Source organism: Xyrauchen texanus, chromosome 14 (assembly GCF_025860055.1).
Source record: "Xyrauchen texanus isolate HMW12.3.18 chromosome 14, RBS_HiC_50CHRs, whole genome shotgun sequence".
NCBI classification, from domain to species: domain Eukaryota; kingdom Metazoa; phylum Chordata; class Actinopteri; order Cypriniformes; family Catostomidae; genus Xyrauchen; species Xyrauchen texanus.
In genome coordinates this window covers 14,734,056-14,749,445 of record NC_068289.1, presented here as the reverse complement: position 1 = coordinate 14,749,445, position 15,390 = coordinate 14,734,056, and the positions used below count along the sequence as shown (strand labels likewise).

The following is a 15,390-nucleotide window of genomic DNA, read 5'->3' as shown; positions in this document are numbered from 1 at the left end:
TGCTCACAATTTCAACATATATTATTGTTATAAAGACTGATTTAGTGCAATACCAGTTATTTAGTTCTAAGCCACTGAACATCTGGTTTTACTTAGTTAACTACTGGATGGTCAGGTGGCACTGAAAACAACCACAAGCCCTAATCAAAGGACATATGCAGTTTAATTTAACCAGCATGCTTCATTTCATTCAACTTATGGGTGTGTTGATATATATTGGCTAGAGAAAATGGACCCTGCCCTTAATATCCAAACAAAGTCAGACTGAAGTGTTTTATCTCCATTGGCTTGCATGAGGAAACTAAATTAGCCAAAATATATCCCTCAAATTGAAAGGGATATTGGCATGTGGATGTGAGAGATCAGATCAGATTTGGTTGAAGTGATCTTTATGATTGCCATATGCTCATCTACATTGCTGAAAAAACAGAGTAGTGCCAAACGAGCGGAATGAAACTGGGATGCCTGTGTTTAAGCAGTTTCACATTCTGGCAGCTGGCATTGTGTTGATGATTGTTAGACTAATCATCGGCTCAATTACGCAGGAATGTGGGTAAGAGACAAGGAAGAAAGCTCTGTTTTGACAGCTCAGCTCTCCAGCTCTCTCCCGGGGCAAGAAGTCGAGCCCTTCTGCAAACTAACCTTCTTTTACTAATGCGGGAATTTGACACCATGCTTTCCATGTATTTATTTAGTATTAAGGATTTTTTTCCCCAGATATGACACTTCGATTATTTAATCTGTCTTCCTGCTAAATATTTTAGTGAACTGAACTGAGAAATGATTGTGCTTAATAGATTGAAAAATAATGCATGTAGCACCGATTCTTCAGACAAAACACATCCCACAACTTTATACCTGCCATTAGTTTAAAAAAAATATGTCCTCTTAATTTTATCAAAATTATGACTATGATGACGATGTTATCATTGTACTGTACATTACACTTAAAAACACCTGTCCTCAGTGTAGTGAAGAAAAATTTAGATTCAAATATATATTAGATTAATTAAAAACAAACTATAAATATGTATCTTTAATAGATACTTCACTACTACGCCCTGACAGAAGGAACATATGAATTAAAAACATATATAATTTTACAGGTAACTCTGCTTTATATTTTCTCTGTCACAACTATCATTTCTGAGCACTGTTATCCAATTTTTAAAGAATTTTTGATTTTTAAATCATTTTAAGTGTGTCCTATTAGTAACTAGCAAATAGCAATAACACACAAAAAAAAAAAACACAAAAAAAAAAACATGTGAGGTGCAAAGTATAGTCATTTTGTTGATGCAGACAAATAACTATAACTGTCAGATTTTCTGTTTAAGAGTGGTGACAATTTAATAGATGGAGCTGACAAATATTTAACCATCCTGTGTTCACAATGCATTTTTTTTATGAAGATACATTTTTAAAATTACAGTGCTTTCCATTTGTTTCTTTTTTCTTTTTTGAGTGTGTTGTCAGAGTGAAATACATCTAGGTGAATAGATCTGAACAAGAGATCCAAAATAAGTCCTTCCTACATATTTTTTTTTTTATTCCCTTTTCTCCAAATGTTGGAATGCCCAATTCCCACTACTTTACTAGGTCCTCGTGGTGGCACAGCTACTCACCTCAATCCGGATGGTTTAGGACAAGTCTGAGTCCGTCAATCAACACATCTTATCATGTGGCTCACTGTGCATGACACAGTGGAGTCTCACAACATGTGGAGGCTCATTCTAAACTCTGCGATCCATGCACAACATACCACATGCCCCATTGACAGCGAGAACCACTTATTCGTGACCATGAGGAGGTTACCCCATGTGACTCTACCCTCCCTAGCAACCAGGCCAATTTGGTTGCTAAGGAGTCCTGGCTGGAGTCACTCAGCACACCCTGGATTCAAACTCGTGACTCCAGGGGTGGTAGTCATCGTCTTTACTCACTGAGCTACCCAGGCCCCCTACAAATAATTCCTTCCTGATTGTGTCAAATCAGTGAGCCTATAAATATAGCAGCATAATGTAATATGGTAAGCAGAGTCTTCAAATAGTTTTAAAATGGCTGTATGTTAATCAACATAACTACAAATCTAGAAAAGTTCAGTTGTGCTAACAATCCTTCTGACAGTATGGCCAATCAATGCTCTAAAAAAATTATAATGAAATATGTGCTTTATCTGACCATTTTCAGAGTCCTGGGATGAACTGGTATGGCAGTGCAGCCTTTACGCACAGTGCTTTTGTTTGACACACAGTCAACCCATTCATTTGATTTCTGTGGCTTTAAAGGAATTATTTGGGCTGATTGGCTGTTTCTAAACTGTAATGAAAAGAATTTATTCATAGACTTACCCCAGCACTTGGGTAGTATGTAGTAGAACTTTCAAGTATGATGAGACAAGAATGTCTTTTTAAGGTTTTGCTGTTTTTATTTGATTACATTTTTTGGTAAAATTAAAGAGGATAGCAGGTAAAACAATACTGACACAACATGGGCTGCCAGCTTGATTGTTTCGAGTTGAATGGATCACATGACTGCAATACATGACAACAGATATGTCATAGTTTTCAAATCTACGTTTTTCCTGTCCACACTACAAAGCAAAGATGGCGTTTTTAAAATGTATCCAATTGGAAAAGTGTTGCAAAATGTAGCAAAATTAATGCATTTTATAACAAAAACTTAATAGTCACTGATATTGTGTCCAATGCTACAAATGTTATGTCAACAACATATATGCCACTGTTTTTTAAATCAGTGTTTCTTAACTATAGGTCTATTCGTGTAGGGTCACGGATAACAGGGGGGAAAAAACAACCTAGCCTCATGCAAAGCACATTACAATAACTGCATTTTTGCAAACTGAGTTATTTTTGTGCTACTTTCTACGTTTTGCTGCAGTTTTCTTGGGTAAATGAAAGAGGCCCTATAACAACTGTGTGTTATTCACTTTCAGACAAATCACAGGTACTATGATTGTTTATGACTTTATAAACATATTTTTTGCTCTATTACATACACACTGCAATGTTATGAAATCGAAACACTTTTACTCTAATGTATCATTTGAAAAATGACACATTTTACCACTTGTATTACAGTTCCACCTACATTTACACACTTATTCCAGTGTGATTAACTTCCACTGTAGCTCACCTGATAGAGCGTTGGACTTTGGATTCAAGACCAAGTTTTGAGCCCAGCCAAGGAGGCTTGAAACAAAAGTGAAAGTGTAAGGAAAGTGCCAAAGAAGCACCGAATTTACATTAAGTTTGCTTTGTTAAGTAATGTGCATTTCATGTCAAATATGCTTTTAAAACACTATTGGTTCAGTTAAGGTGTTGGCTTAGGATAAGGATGTCTGTTTTGATCACCTATCATTTATCTTTTAGGACACTATTGGTTAAGTTTCTGTTTTAAGTTTTAGGTATAACATTCATCTAAAATTCACCTTAAAACCTCATCTGATTACAACATAATTTCACTTGCTTTTGGCATCCCCACTGGACATTTCAATGGGAAACTGCAGAAAAACTTATAATGAAACACGTCATTATGGTTTGCAAAAATGTTGCCATTGTTATATAAATTTCATGAGATCAGGCTGGGAAAAAACAATGCTAAATGCAAATAATGACATGCAACTAACTATATAATTGTGCGTAGTAAAGATAGCAAAATAAAAAAAGCTAATCATCTTTTAAAAGGAATGATGATACAGTTCCCATATCTTTTGTTATTGACATTAAATACAGTTTGTCCTCAGTAATTCAGTATTTCAGTGCAAATTCATCTGTCACTTAGTAGAAGTTAACCAAATTAGACAGTGGCCAACATTTTTGATAATGTAAGATAAACAATTTTGGTAACGTGTTGGGTCGCCACTTGCAAAATCTGTGTGATGAGGTAAAGTTGAGAACCACTGTTGCAATTGACCCTAGGTGAGATGAGTGGAAGTTAAGAAAAGTTGTAATATGAAAAGTTAGAATACACCCTGCCCTGTCCTGTATCAGTTGCCTGATTTGAAAGTGCCTATGATGTCTCCCAGGGGTGCCACTGGGATCTGACAGGAATTAGTATAGAAGTACATCACATGCTAATGTGAAGACTGCAGCCTCAGTGACTGAAATCCTGTGCTGCAGGCAGGGGCTCCATGTCTCCAATGGATGGTTTCCTGAAGGAGGGGCAGAGCCTGTGGAGCAGCCCAGGAGAAGAAACTTGGTTTCCTTGTGAAATGCTGAGATAGCATGAGCCACAGAGGAAACTAGAGCATATTCTAAGAGGACTAGAAACACATTTGAGAACTGCTGGTGGCTTTCTGTTTCACAATGTTATTAATCCATTTAATTGGCTATTTGTTCATAGTGGCAGAAAAGAACATTTAAACTACTCTTTTTTTAACTCTCACATTTCAGTTTAAACATGATAAAAACCACTGGTTCATTGTAAAGATATTGTGCAGTGAGTTTATTTTGTATGTCATCTTGATGTTAATGATCTTTGTTGTGCACTGCTACACTGATGATCAACTAATCTGTCATTGCAAGCCTCAAAATCTGGAGCACTACTGTAGTTCCAAGTGTTTACTGCTGTTTTATATCACTCTTGTGGAGAGTGGGTAAATGTAGCTGGCATGTCTCTCTACTCCTCATTTGTCTGCTGCTTTTCTGTTTTTTGGGAGCACTTGAGGGGCTCTTCTACTGCTTGTGATCACAGGACCGGCTCTCAGCATCTCAAAATGTATATAATCAAGTACAGCAATTAGCAAAGCAGAAAGATGGTGCATCTTTCTAATATGAACAGGCTTATTCATCCACTACAGCACAATAACATCCATCATTCAAGTCTTGTAGTTTTATTTTAATGATCAACATTTTGTAATGCTCAACATGGACAAAAACATTGAGGAACATGGATGAAACGAGGTAAGAAAGAGATGGACTGCAGGAGTGGGCTCATGAAAAAAGTTATTTAGGGTTATGTTTAGAGTTCCTTACGCAACTCCAAAGAACCCTTGACAAGAAGTTTCCAAGTAAAAAAAGAACCCTTTTTAGGCATAAAAGAGGTCTTGAAGATACAAATGTAATAATGATTTAATAATGTTTTAGGAAAATGTTTATTTTATTGTTTCTTCTGATAAAGTATCTATTGCTATGAACAATTCATATATCCATGTAATGTTGTAGCAATTAAATAAACTATATGAAGATAATGTTTGGAAAAGGACCATATAGGGTTCTTTTGATTGAACCCTTATAAAGGGTTCCATATAAAACCCCCTTTTTTGGGGTTCCAAATATGAATCGAGCAATATAACCATTTGTGGTTCTGTATAGAACCATTTCTTCTAAAGGCTAGTTAATGCTACCCCAAAAATTCAAATATTTTAAAGAAACAGTTGCCCAAAATGGTTAATTCTATCATCATTTACTCACGTCAGGTCGATCCAAACCTGTGTGACTTTCTTATGCAAAACACAATAGGAGTAATTTTAAAGGATTCACTTGTCGCGTTCACAGATTTCAATACAATGGCAGTTTTAAGTAACTTAAAAAAGGACTGAAAAGTATCATAAATGTAGTCCATGCGGCTCATGCATCATATGAAAGTCTTCTGAAAGTAAAAAAAAAAAAAAAAAAAGTATATTACTTTATTGTGAAGATCTAATAAATATGTGCTGTATATATCTTAGCATTTGCTTTTCACTCATTAACATGTAAAGGAAAGCTCTGATGGAAGTCAATATATTCACAGTAAAATTACACACTAAATGGACTACTTATCATGCAATCCCAGCTATGTATGACTTTCTTTCTTCAGCAGAACACATTTGAAGAAAAATAGAAAAATATCTTAGCTCAGTAGGTCCATATAATGCATATGGATAGTGATACGACCTTTGAAGCTCCAAACAGAACAGACAGACACTATAAACGTCATCCACATGACTCCACTGATTACATTTTTGTCTTCTAAAGAGAAACGATCGCTTTTGGTGCGAATACGTCAAACAAGACAATGTGAACTCTGGCCTCTCGTGAATGTGCATGCTGCTGCTGACAAGAAGCGATGATTTATAGTTAAAAAGAACTGAAATATTTATCTTTTTTCCACAAAAAGTGATCGTTTCGCTTTAGAAGATAATAATTTAACCAGTGGAGTCGTGTGACCTTTATGAGGTTTATGCTGACTGTCGGTGATTTTGGAAGCTTCAAAGGATGTATCCCCATCCACTTGCATTTTAAGGACCTACTGAGCTAAGATATTTTTCTTTATTTCTTCAAATGTGTTCAGCTGAAGAATGAAAGTCATTCACATCTGAGAAGACATGAGGATGAGTAAATGATAATAGAATTTTAATTTTTGGGTAAACTATTCCTTTAAGTTTTAAAGTGAGTCACCATCAACTGCCATTGTATCGAAATCAGTGAACGGGACATCCTTTAAAATGAGTCCTTTTGTGTTCCTTGGATTGAAAGTAATTTAACTTGAGGGTGAGTAAATGTGGGTGAACTATTCCTCTAATGATGGCTGTTGAATTTATAATGTTGGGAAACATACCGTAACTGCCATTTTCACTCTGCCCAGACATCAACAGGGTTAACACACTTATTTTAACACATCCCAACAAACTTTGCTTGCATTTGTAGGGACAGTGTGAATTAGCCTTACGAGTATAGGTTCTTGTTAGAATTCATATTATTAATTATTTTAATTAGGCTATTACAAAATTATTATATAAACATAAGAATCCTTCTATTAGTCTGTGTGGAGTGTTAGACAATATAGAATGCCATCTATATGTACCTCTGTATGAAGCAGTTGTTGAGGTCCTGAGGTCAGTTCTGCCACCTGGTCAGAGATCTCACTCCCAAACCAAACTAAGCTTCTCCAATCACAAGGCAACCAGCCCAACAGCTGTCTTTTACACTGAATATAATGCAATATCTGGCACTGTGCTTGTATAAAAATATTTAAAGCTGCAGTTCTCTAAAATAATGTTCGATTTTACACCATAGTGCATACTCTGCGCTCTTTGCATTCTTTGGGTGGATTTGGATCGAGGTTACATGGAAAGGCAGATCTCTTCATTCTTTTTGTTTATCATAATGTCTATTAGGACATATCTGCGGTGGATAAGAGTGTATTTTAACTGCAACTTGTTCGATTTGTCTTGGATTTATGTGTTTCCTAGCAAGGCAGGAAACACATACCAGCTTTTGACATTTAAGAGCATTCATATAAACATTTTTACAGTTTATGACACATCACAGATTTTGTGGCTTTGCAAGAGATGAATCTAAATGTGAATGGAATGACACTATCCCATTTGGGATTTTGTGCTCTCCATATTTTGTTTCCAAACTTGGTCAAGACTCTGTAAGAGTCATGAATGTCTGCCACTGACCTCTCAAATTCCTTATTGACAAAAGTACATAATTTCAGGGAAATAACCAATATTAAAGCACTGCACTAAGACTGACAACAGTTCAAGGGACAGTAATCATTGTAATGATTTAATCAATGCATCAAAATAAAACAGATTGTTTGCCAATAAAACTTAGCAGTTCAGTTTTAGCAGTAAACTTATCACTTGTTCCCCAAAGGCATGACAATTCACTATGTAAAATAAAAATCAATTAACACAAATATGAACAGAAAGTACAAATCAGTAAAACCACAAGACTACTTTAGACAAATATATTAAAGTAAATAAAGATTTTATTTAAACAATGGTTCTCAAACATTCAAACATTACTGCTTTTACTGCACCAAGACAATCGATTCTTTCAACAGAACCTGTGATAAGTACATAAATGCAGTTCTAAAGTATAAACAACACAGAAAACCTCTTTTGTATAAAGAAAGAGGGAGATATACCTCTTAAACCTCAACTGGGATGTGTAGCATCCTTTATGGCAGAGATCTTTAATAGCCCAGATGGGAGACAGTCCTCTAGAATGGGATCGACTTTGGGTCGAGAACACATTAAGGGCACAAACTCAGACATGATGGTACACTTGCCTCACTGATAGAGATTTAGCTCCATGTCAATAGTTCACAAGAAATCAGAAAACCCTGGGAAAGATTCCACATGCAGTATCGTGGGCCCCAATTTCAGAACTGGCCCTGTCTAAGGCATGTAGTCCCAATTAATCCTCTCTCTGTTTCAGAACCAAACACTGGCCTTTGCTTTATCTTGCTCGAGTGCTGTGGGTGAGAAAATATATTATGTTAACAACACACATTATGTTTAACACTGCAGTAGCTGACATGAAATACTTTAGGGGAGTCGACCATGTCCTTTGGAGTGACATGCTACACTGTAAAATTGTGTTCAGTCTAGAAAATAAAATGTACTTTATGTGAAAACATCTAAATAAGCTGGTTTTACTCAAGTCAAACATTATTTAAGACTGACTCAACCTGTGGCCTGTTGCACAAAGCTAGTTGACAAACTCAGAGTTTCAGAGAAAGTTTCAGGTTAAGAAAACCAGATAAAGCCAGATCGAGTTCAGCGAACTCGAGAAGCTTGGTACAAATGTTCTGTCAACTCAAGAATTTGATCCCGAGTTTGTGGTTGACCCTGAAACTTGTGCACACGAATGAGTGACATCTGCCGCAAACAGCCAATGGGCGAAGCTTGGAGAGAGTCACCATGATTTACTTCTCACGTTCAGTGTGATTTTCATCACCGCTAAAAATCATTATGAAAATATAAAGAATTTCAACATTTACATAGCATGAAGAAACACAGCGAAAGACAAAGAAACTGAATATAATGTTTAATTTAGATGATATAGGTTCACAATAAGACAAATGTTTATTCAATCTATACATTTATCTAAAATGTAAAAGCTTTAATATTTATTTCAATTAAAAGCCTAATATAATTCCATTAAGTGCAAGCAATGTCACTTTGTGCCTACAATATAATTTTACCAGTATATTTGTTCATGTGCAAAGACTTGTCACACAATATGTGAGAATCACAATTGTCTTGAGGTTCTCAGCATCACGCACTGCATACAGGTACAGTGTGTAAAGAAATGCAAAGAGACTCAATAATACTTTTTAATGCACTGTCAAAAGATAAAAGGTTCCTCGATCTCTCAAATGAACCATCTTATAATATCATAATATGTGGGTATAATATATAAAATCATAATATATTTATCTGACTACACTAAATATATACATTTCCTAGCCAAATCACTTTAATTTGGAGAGAGGGATACAGGGGGAGTCACTTTACTCACAGCTGATTGGTTCAGCATCAGTTTGCGATCTGTAACCCAGAATAAAACCTGCTCGGAGCAGATTAGCAGTGTGGTGTAAGTTGCTATGGCGATGAAAACTGGTAAATGCCAAAAAAAAACAAAAAACACTTGAGCCCAAAAAAACAGAGTTTGCTAATACTAAACTCAAACTTACATGGGTAGCCACTGAAACCAGCTTCGTGCAACAGGACTCTGAATACATTAGGTTACACCAACAAAAACTCATTGTAAGGGTCAGACCAGGTGGAAAAAAATATTCACTTTGTACAGTGTATACTTTATATGAAACTCATATTAAAAGCTTTGTACCAATTCTTTTTGTAAAATAATTATTATGCATACAGCTTTTATGACAACATATTAATTGAGAGACTACATGGAATATTTGTAAATATTAATAATACAATCTTAAACCTAACTTTGTCATTACTGCAAAAATCAAGTTGTCATAAACATTACCTGAAATGTCATATTTTTGGCTCATAACTCAAATATTTAAGTTCACTGAACTTAAAAAGGATTTTAAGTGTAAATTATTCAAACTTTTGAGTACATATTTGTGGCTATGGGGAATACCCATAATGCTTTGCACTTTAATTATTTAATTATGTTTACTTGGTCAAAGGGAAGTTATGGGGGCATTTAAATAGCTGTAATTAGGAATTTAAAGATGTTTTAGCGCTTTTGTAGTATTATTTATGTAGTTTTGTTGCAAATAATTGTTTTGTGTGATGTTACCATTAGGGTGACCAGTGTCACATTTGGACTAATTGTTTTTGTGCATGTACAGTTAAAGTGCAGGTATTTCTTTGGAGAATTAAGTTTACTTAATGACTGACCTAGAATCAGTTATGATTTTTATTTGAGGTGTAATTTGTTTGATTTATAAATGAATTAATTCAATTAAAATTATTAACAACAGTAGAAACAACAATATAGCAAATATGAGTTACATCTACTTGCAACTAGTTAACGTAACCTAAATAGTTACGTTTTGAAGATGCCATTACTCAATTCAATTCAATCTTTTATCTAGTGTCGTTTGCCATCAGGTTTGAACACTGTGCCAGCCTGTTTGATTTCAGAGTACTCCGTTCAAAAAAATAAGGCTGGACATAAAAACGCATCAAATCTTCAACTACAAACTCTTCAGACATGTCTAGTAAGTTGTGTTCTCTGGTTTGTGCAGCTGTGTTGTGTTCTGTTGGCGCTATCACTGTGGATGGCCTGTTTTTAGATAAACAAATGAGTTTTCACTTGAACACCCCAATGTCATGAGGGGGCTGTGTGAACTGTTGCTCTCGTGCCCCATCATAAACTTGCACAGGATATCAAAGGTCAGTGAACATTTTCACTAAATAATATATTAGATTTCAGTTTGTTTCTCATTAAACCTTATCGTATGCTTTCATAACAATCCTGAGTCTCGTGGAATAATTTATTCAACTTCTGAATAATACTTTTGTGTTCTTTTGAAGCTTGAAGAGGTGGTCACTATAAACTGTTATTGTACTACATCAATGAGCACAACATTTTTCACAGTTTCTCCCTTTGTGTTCAGTAAAAGAGAGAAAGTCATATAGAGGTATAACAACACAGGGGTGAGTAAACAATGACTGAATTTTCATTTTTGAGTGAATTAATCCATTAACTTAAATAGTTCAGTTCATTCTATTTCATCAGCATGTAAAGTCAACTTAATAACACAACTTTTAAAGATGCCATTACTCAAATTGAGGGAACGAGTTTACTCAATCAATTGAGTAAAGTCAACTTAAAGAGTTTTTTAGTATATCTGTAACACAAAGATTTAATCAATTATAATGAACAAGAAAGCAAAACTTTGATTAAAACAGTAAAGAACTTGTTACCCGAAATAACATATTCACTTCCCCTTACACATCCATATTAATTATAAGCTAAAATCTTGATCATGAACAGGGTATGTGTCAACTATCCAAAACATAGAAATGTACACTGTAAAAAGTGATACCCTGCAATCGTTACCTTATGGAGTGATTTTTACCTGATCTAACCCTTACAATTAGTTCTGTTGATGTAATCTAATGTATTCAGGTTGATTCAGTAATGGCATTTTTAACAAAACCAGTTAATTTAGATGTTCCAACATGAAGCACATTTTATAGGTAAACATTTGTTTTTTCCCCAGTCCTGAATCAAAATTCCATAATCTTGTCTCACCTGTGTCATAGATATCCACTGACCCATGGAACGAAGCAGGCCAGCTAGGCGTCGGGATTCTACTTGGCTCCAACTCTGTCTTTATTCCATCTGTGCAGGTAGAGGGGCTACAAGACGCTCTGACACCAGGTAACAGAAGGGGGCTGAAACGAGGGTCCAGAGCAGGGCTGTGAGCGTGATGGAGCACATGGTGGGCATGGGAATGTGGATGCGAGTGCCTTGGATGCATGTGAGGGTACATCTCATGTATGTGGGGGTATCCCGCTCCACTCTGGGCTCCCAGGCCATAGTGCCAAGAATCAGTAAGCACAGAAGAAGGGGGTAGACCGGTCTGCACAAGGTTGTGGTTACTCCAGAGGCCAGTGTCGGAAAGGTGGAAGGCGGGGGTGTGGGGGAAGTCAGAGTGAGGGGAGGGGACACAAGGACTGGTCTGAGTTGGGTAGCCGCTACCCCACAAGGATGATGATATAGATCCACACTGACCCTCAGAGTGGGAGCCTCCATCTGAAACACACAACGAAACAATTAGTTCCACAGCACCACAATATATGGATTTTTCTCACCCTCATGCCATCCAAGATATGTATGACTTTCTTTCTTCTGCAGAACACAAACAGATATTTTATAAGAATATCTCAGCTCTGTAGGTCCATACAATACAATTCAAAAGGGTCCAAAACTTTGAAGCTCAATAAAGCATATAAAGGCAACATAAAAGTAATTCATATGATTCCAGTGTTTTAATCAATGTCTTCAGAAGCCATATGATAGGTATGGGTGAGAAACAGATCAATATTTAAGTCCATTTTCACTATAGATTTTCTCCAATGATTTAGGAGGGCTTTTTGAAAGTGGAGATTTATAATAAAAATGACTTATTGATCTGTTTCCCACCCATGTATTTAAACACTGGAGTTGTTTGGATTATATTTATGCTGCCTCTATATGCTTTTTGAGCTTCAAAGTTTTGAACCCTATTTACTTGTATTGTATGAACCTACAGAGCTGAGATATTCTTCCTAAAATCTTTGTTTATGTTCAGTAGAATTAAGAAAGTCATAAACATCTGGGATAGCATGAGTGTGAGTAAATGATGAGAGAATTTTCATTTTTGAGAGAATTATTCCTCTACGCAAATAGCTATGCAAGGTTGTGCTGTATTGTGTATCAACACCCCTTATTCACAATTTGCATGGCCTTATTGCTTGTATAAAATGGTTAATGCATAACAAGTTGACATGCAATAATTATAGGAAGTTGATACAGTATGTTCTGCAGTGTTACATGCTGTACTCAATCATGAATTTTCTAATTCTTTTAATTGTTGTAAATAAATATATGTCAATTGTGAGATTGCATGGAATATTTATACTTTAAAAAAATTCCTTTGTCACACTGCAGGGCCATTTAAAAAACTAGTAAAGGCAAAAATGGCAAAAAAATTCTAAAGAAAAGGTAACAGTTACTACACCCAAAACATATGCTTTCCCTAAACATTCATATAGATTTTAACCAAGAATCTTCATAAAAGATTTCAAGGATATATTATAGGTCCACAGTTTGTAAACAAAAACAGAACAGCCACGCCATTGCTGTTACTATACTGAGTATTTTGGCACAGCTGGAATTGAAACATTGTCCAATCAGAATTAAGGTCCGAAACTATCCTGAATAGTACGGCATAAAGCGAATACTTTATCACTTGCACAACTAAATTGATTTTATAGTACATTTATTGCATTTTTAGGATGACAAATATTGTGGGTTCTTAAATGGTATAACATTGCCTTCTACCTTTCCATGGTCCTCCAGTGGGAAGCTTGCTGGTTTTCACTTCATTGGTGAAGGCGCTGGGCTGGCTCAAAGCACGGGAGAAATGTTCATCCACTACATCCCCGATGTCCCCACGGAAGTAGGTGAACACCACACACCTGGAACTCAAGTACTCAGCCTCGGCAGGCTGCGCCTCCTTACAGCGCTCCTCTTCCCCAGAATTCTGCTCATCCTCACTCTGGAGCTCAGGCTCAGAACGGGGCTTCACTGCTCCCAGCTGCTTGTGAAACTCCTCAGAATCATGCATCCTGCTGTAGACACCAAACTTCTTCTGCTGGAAGACACAAGTAGTTCAATGTAAATTGTGAGGGATTAAAAGATACAGCACACTTATTCCCCATCTGGTGTTTGACCAAAATAGATTGTTGGGGATTATCTTTGAGTTGATGGCCTGGTGCCCACACTTGGCACATTAGTGGTTCGCTGATTTACGTGGATAAAGCTTTCCGTATGATGGACTGTATAAACACATTCACTTGTAATTCACAGCTTGGAACTTTAAGAATTTCAGGTCATATATCATTATATAATATTATATGATACTTTTAGCATTTAGTAGCATTGCATTCAAACATTAACTAAGTATGTACACTACCGGTCAACAGTATTTAACTTGAAAGTAGACACTATTTTGAAACAGTATTGAGTTCAGGTGAATGCTGGACTGGCAGCTTTTTCTTCACTATTCAGATCCAACTCATCCAAAAATTCAAACTCATAAGTTTGAATTTTTGTTTTATAAAGAAATATAGACACAGACACAAAGTGTGTGTACAAACCTAATTTCAAGCATAAACTAAGTTTTGTGATCATAAATTCTGATTATAAAGAGTTTCAAAACGTTTTACTATTAGATTCGAATGACATAAAATGAAGCCCATATGGCAAATGTATTTATTTTATAATTATTATTTATTTAATAAGAAAATATATTGTCTCATTTCACTCATATATATAAATAATTTCATAATATTCATAAAATGTAATAAAATATTAATGTACACACACACACACACACACACACACACACACAACTGATGATCAGAGATGTATGCAGCAGGGCATCTTTCTTAAATCATCTCAACACAAGTTTTGAATCAATACTTTCTTGTTTGAGCTCTTAGTGAGTTAAATGTGACAGAACCTACCTGCTGCTGCTGCTGTTGCTGCTGGTGGTGATGATGATGATAGTATGCCGCTTTGTATGCTGCTGCTGCCGCCGCTGCTGATGTCGCGGGCAAGTAATGATGAGCCCCATAACTCTGATGATACATAACATCCAAACAACTCATGGCAGACGCTTACACAAGTTCAAGAGGGTCTATAGTAACACGGGTTCGGCGTGCGCTTTCTCAACCACACATAAACACTTGTGTCATCATTCTCCCCCTATATAAACCTGAGCGTTGGACAAAAGCCCCACAGTTTGTAAAAGGAAATATTAGCATAAAAACAAAAGCGTACCCATCGATGTTGCACCACCTACAGAGAGACAGCGGATCAAAACAGAGGTACAGACGCGAGCGGCTCCGCAAACTGCGCTCTAAAGTTACAGGAGCTTCTCTGATTGGTGGGAAGTTTGGAGCGCCGCGATCTGATTGGTGGAAACTGGTCTCCACTGAATAAGCAGCGACAAACATTTATAAGCCACTCGTCTACCAGTCATTGGCTAATAGAAGTTATACACTATTACTTTTAAGAGCTCAATCAGCTCAACAATAACATTTAACCAACAAGTCGTTGGTTGGAAGGCATTAGTTAGGTCATGATGCCTTGATTGCAGTCCCTCTTTAATTTATTTTTCTTTGCTGTCCTTATATAATCATTTTCTGTTACGATGGTAAATTAGTTATTCAATGGAGGAAATATTGTAATAACATGTCAATTTTGTTCTGTCCTGTCCTCTGACTGTAATTAGCAATGATTTGGATAGGTTAGCATTAGGTATGTGCTGCCACCTGCTGTAGGTCCGTAGGCCTTTAGACCAAATGCACTCACTGTCTGATGTTGATGTAATTAAAATAGACAAACAAAATAAAACTTCTGAGCTTCTTACAGGGCTGCAGTTTTTCCA

At 36.2% G+C, this 15,390-nt stretch overlaps 1 protein-coding gene across 1 annotated transcript; it reads right to left on the bottom strand.

Moving 5' to 3' along the window:
* Positions 1-7,497: 7,497 nt before the first annotated feature.
* Positions 7,498-14,846, bottom strand: vgll3 (vestigial-like family member 3). The gene is made up of 4 exons (XM_052142136.1): positions 14,465-14,846; positions 13,278-13,590; positions 11,484-11,987; positions 7,498-8,211 (listed from the first exon to the last, which is right to left on the bottom strand). Exons 1-4 carry the CDS (start codon positions 14,606-14,608, stop codon positions 8,171-8,173), a joined length of 1,002 nt encoding a protein of 333 aa, XP_051998096.1. The 5' UTR covers positions 14,609-14,846; the 3' UTR covers positions 7,498-8,170.
* Between the last annotated feature and the right edge of the window lie 544 nt (positions 14,847-15,390).

Bases quoted from the DNA above. Each gene is read 5' to 3' on its own strand.
- vgll3 (XM_052142136.1), bottom strand. From the start codon at position 14,608: ATGAGTTGTTTGGATGTTATGTATCATCAGAGTTATGGGGCTCATCAT. The intron at 13,591-14,464 runs GTAGGTTCTGTC...TGTGTCTTCCAG, and splicing joins AGCAACAGCAGCAGCAGCAG to CAGAAGAAGTTTGGTGTCTA. The intron at 8,212-11,483 runs GTGAGACAAGAT...TCTCACCCACAG, and splicing joins AGTGGATATCTATGACACAG to CACTCGAGCAAGATAAAGCA.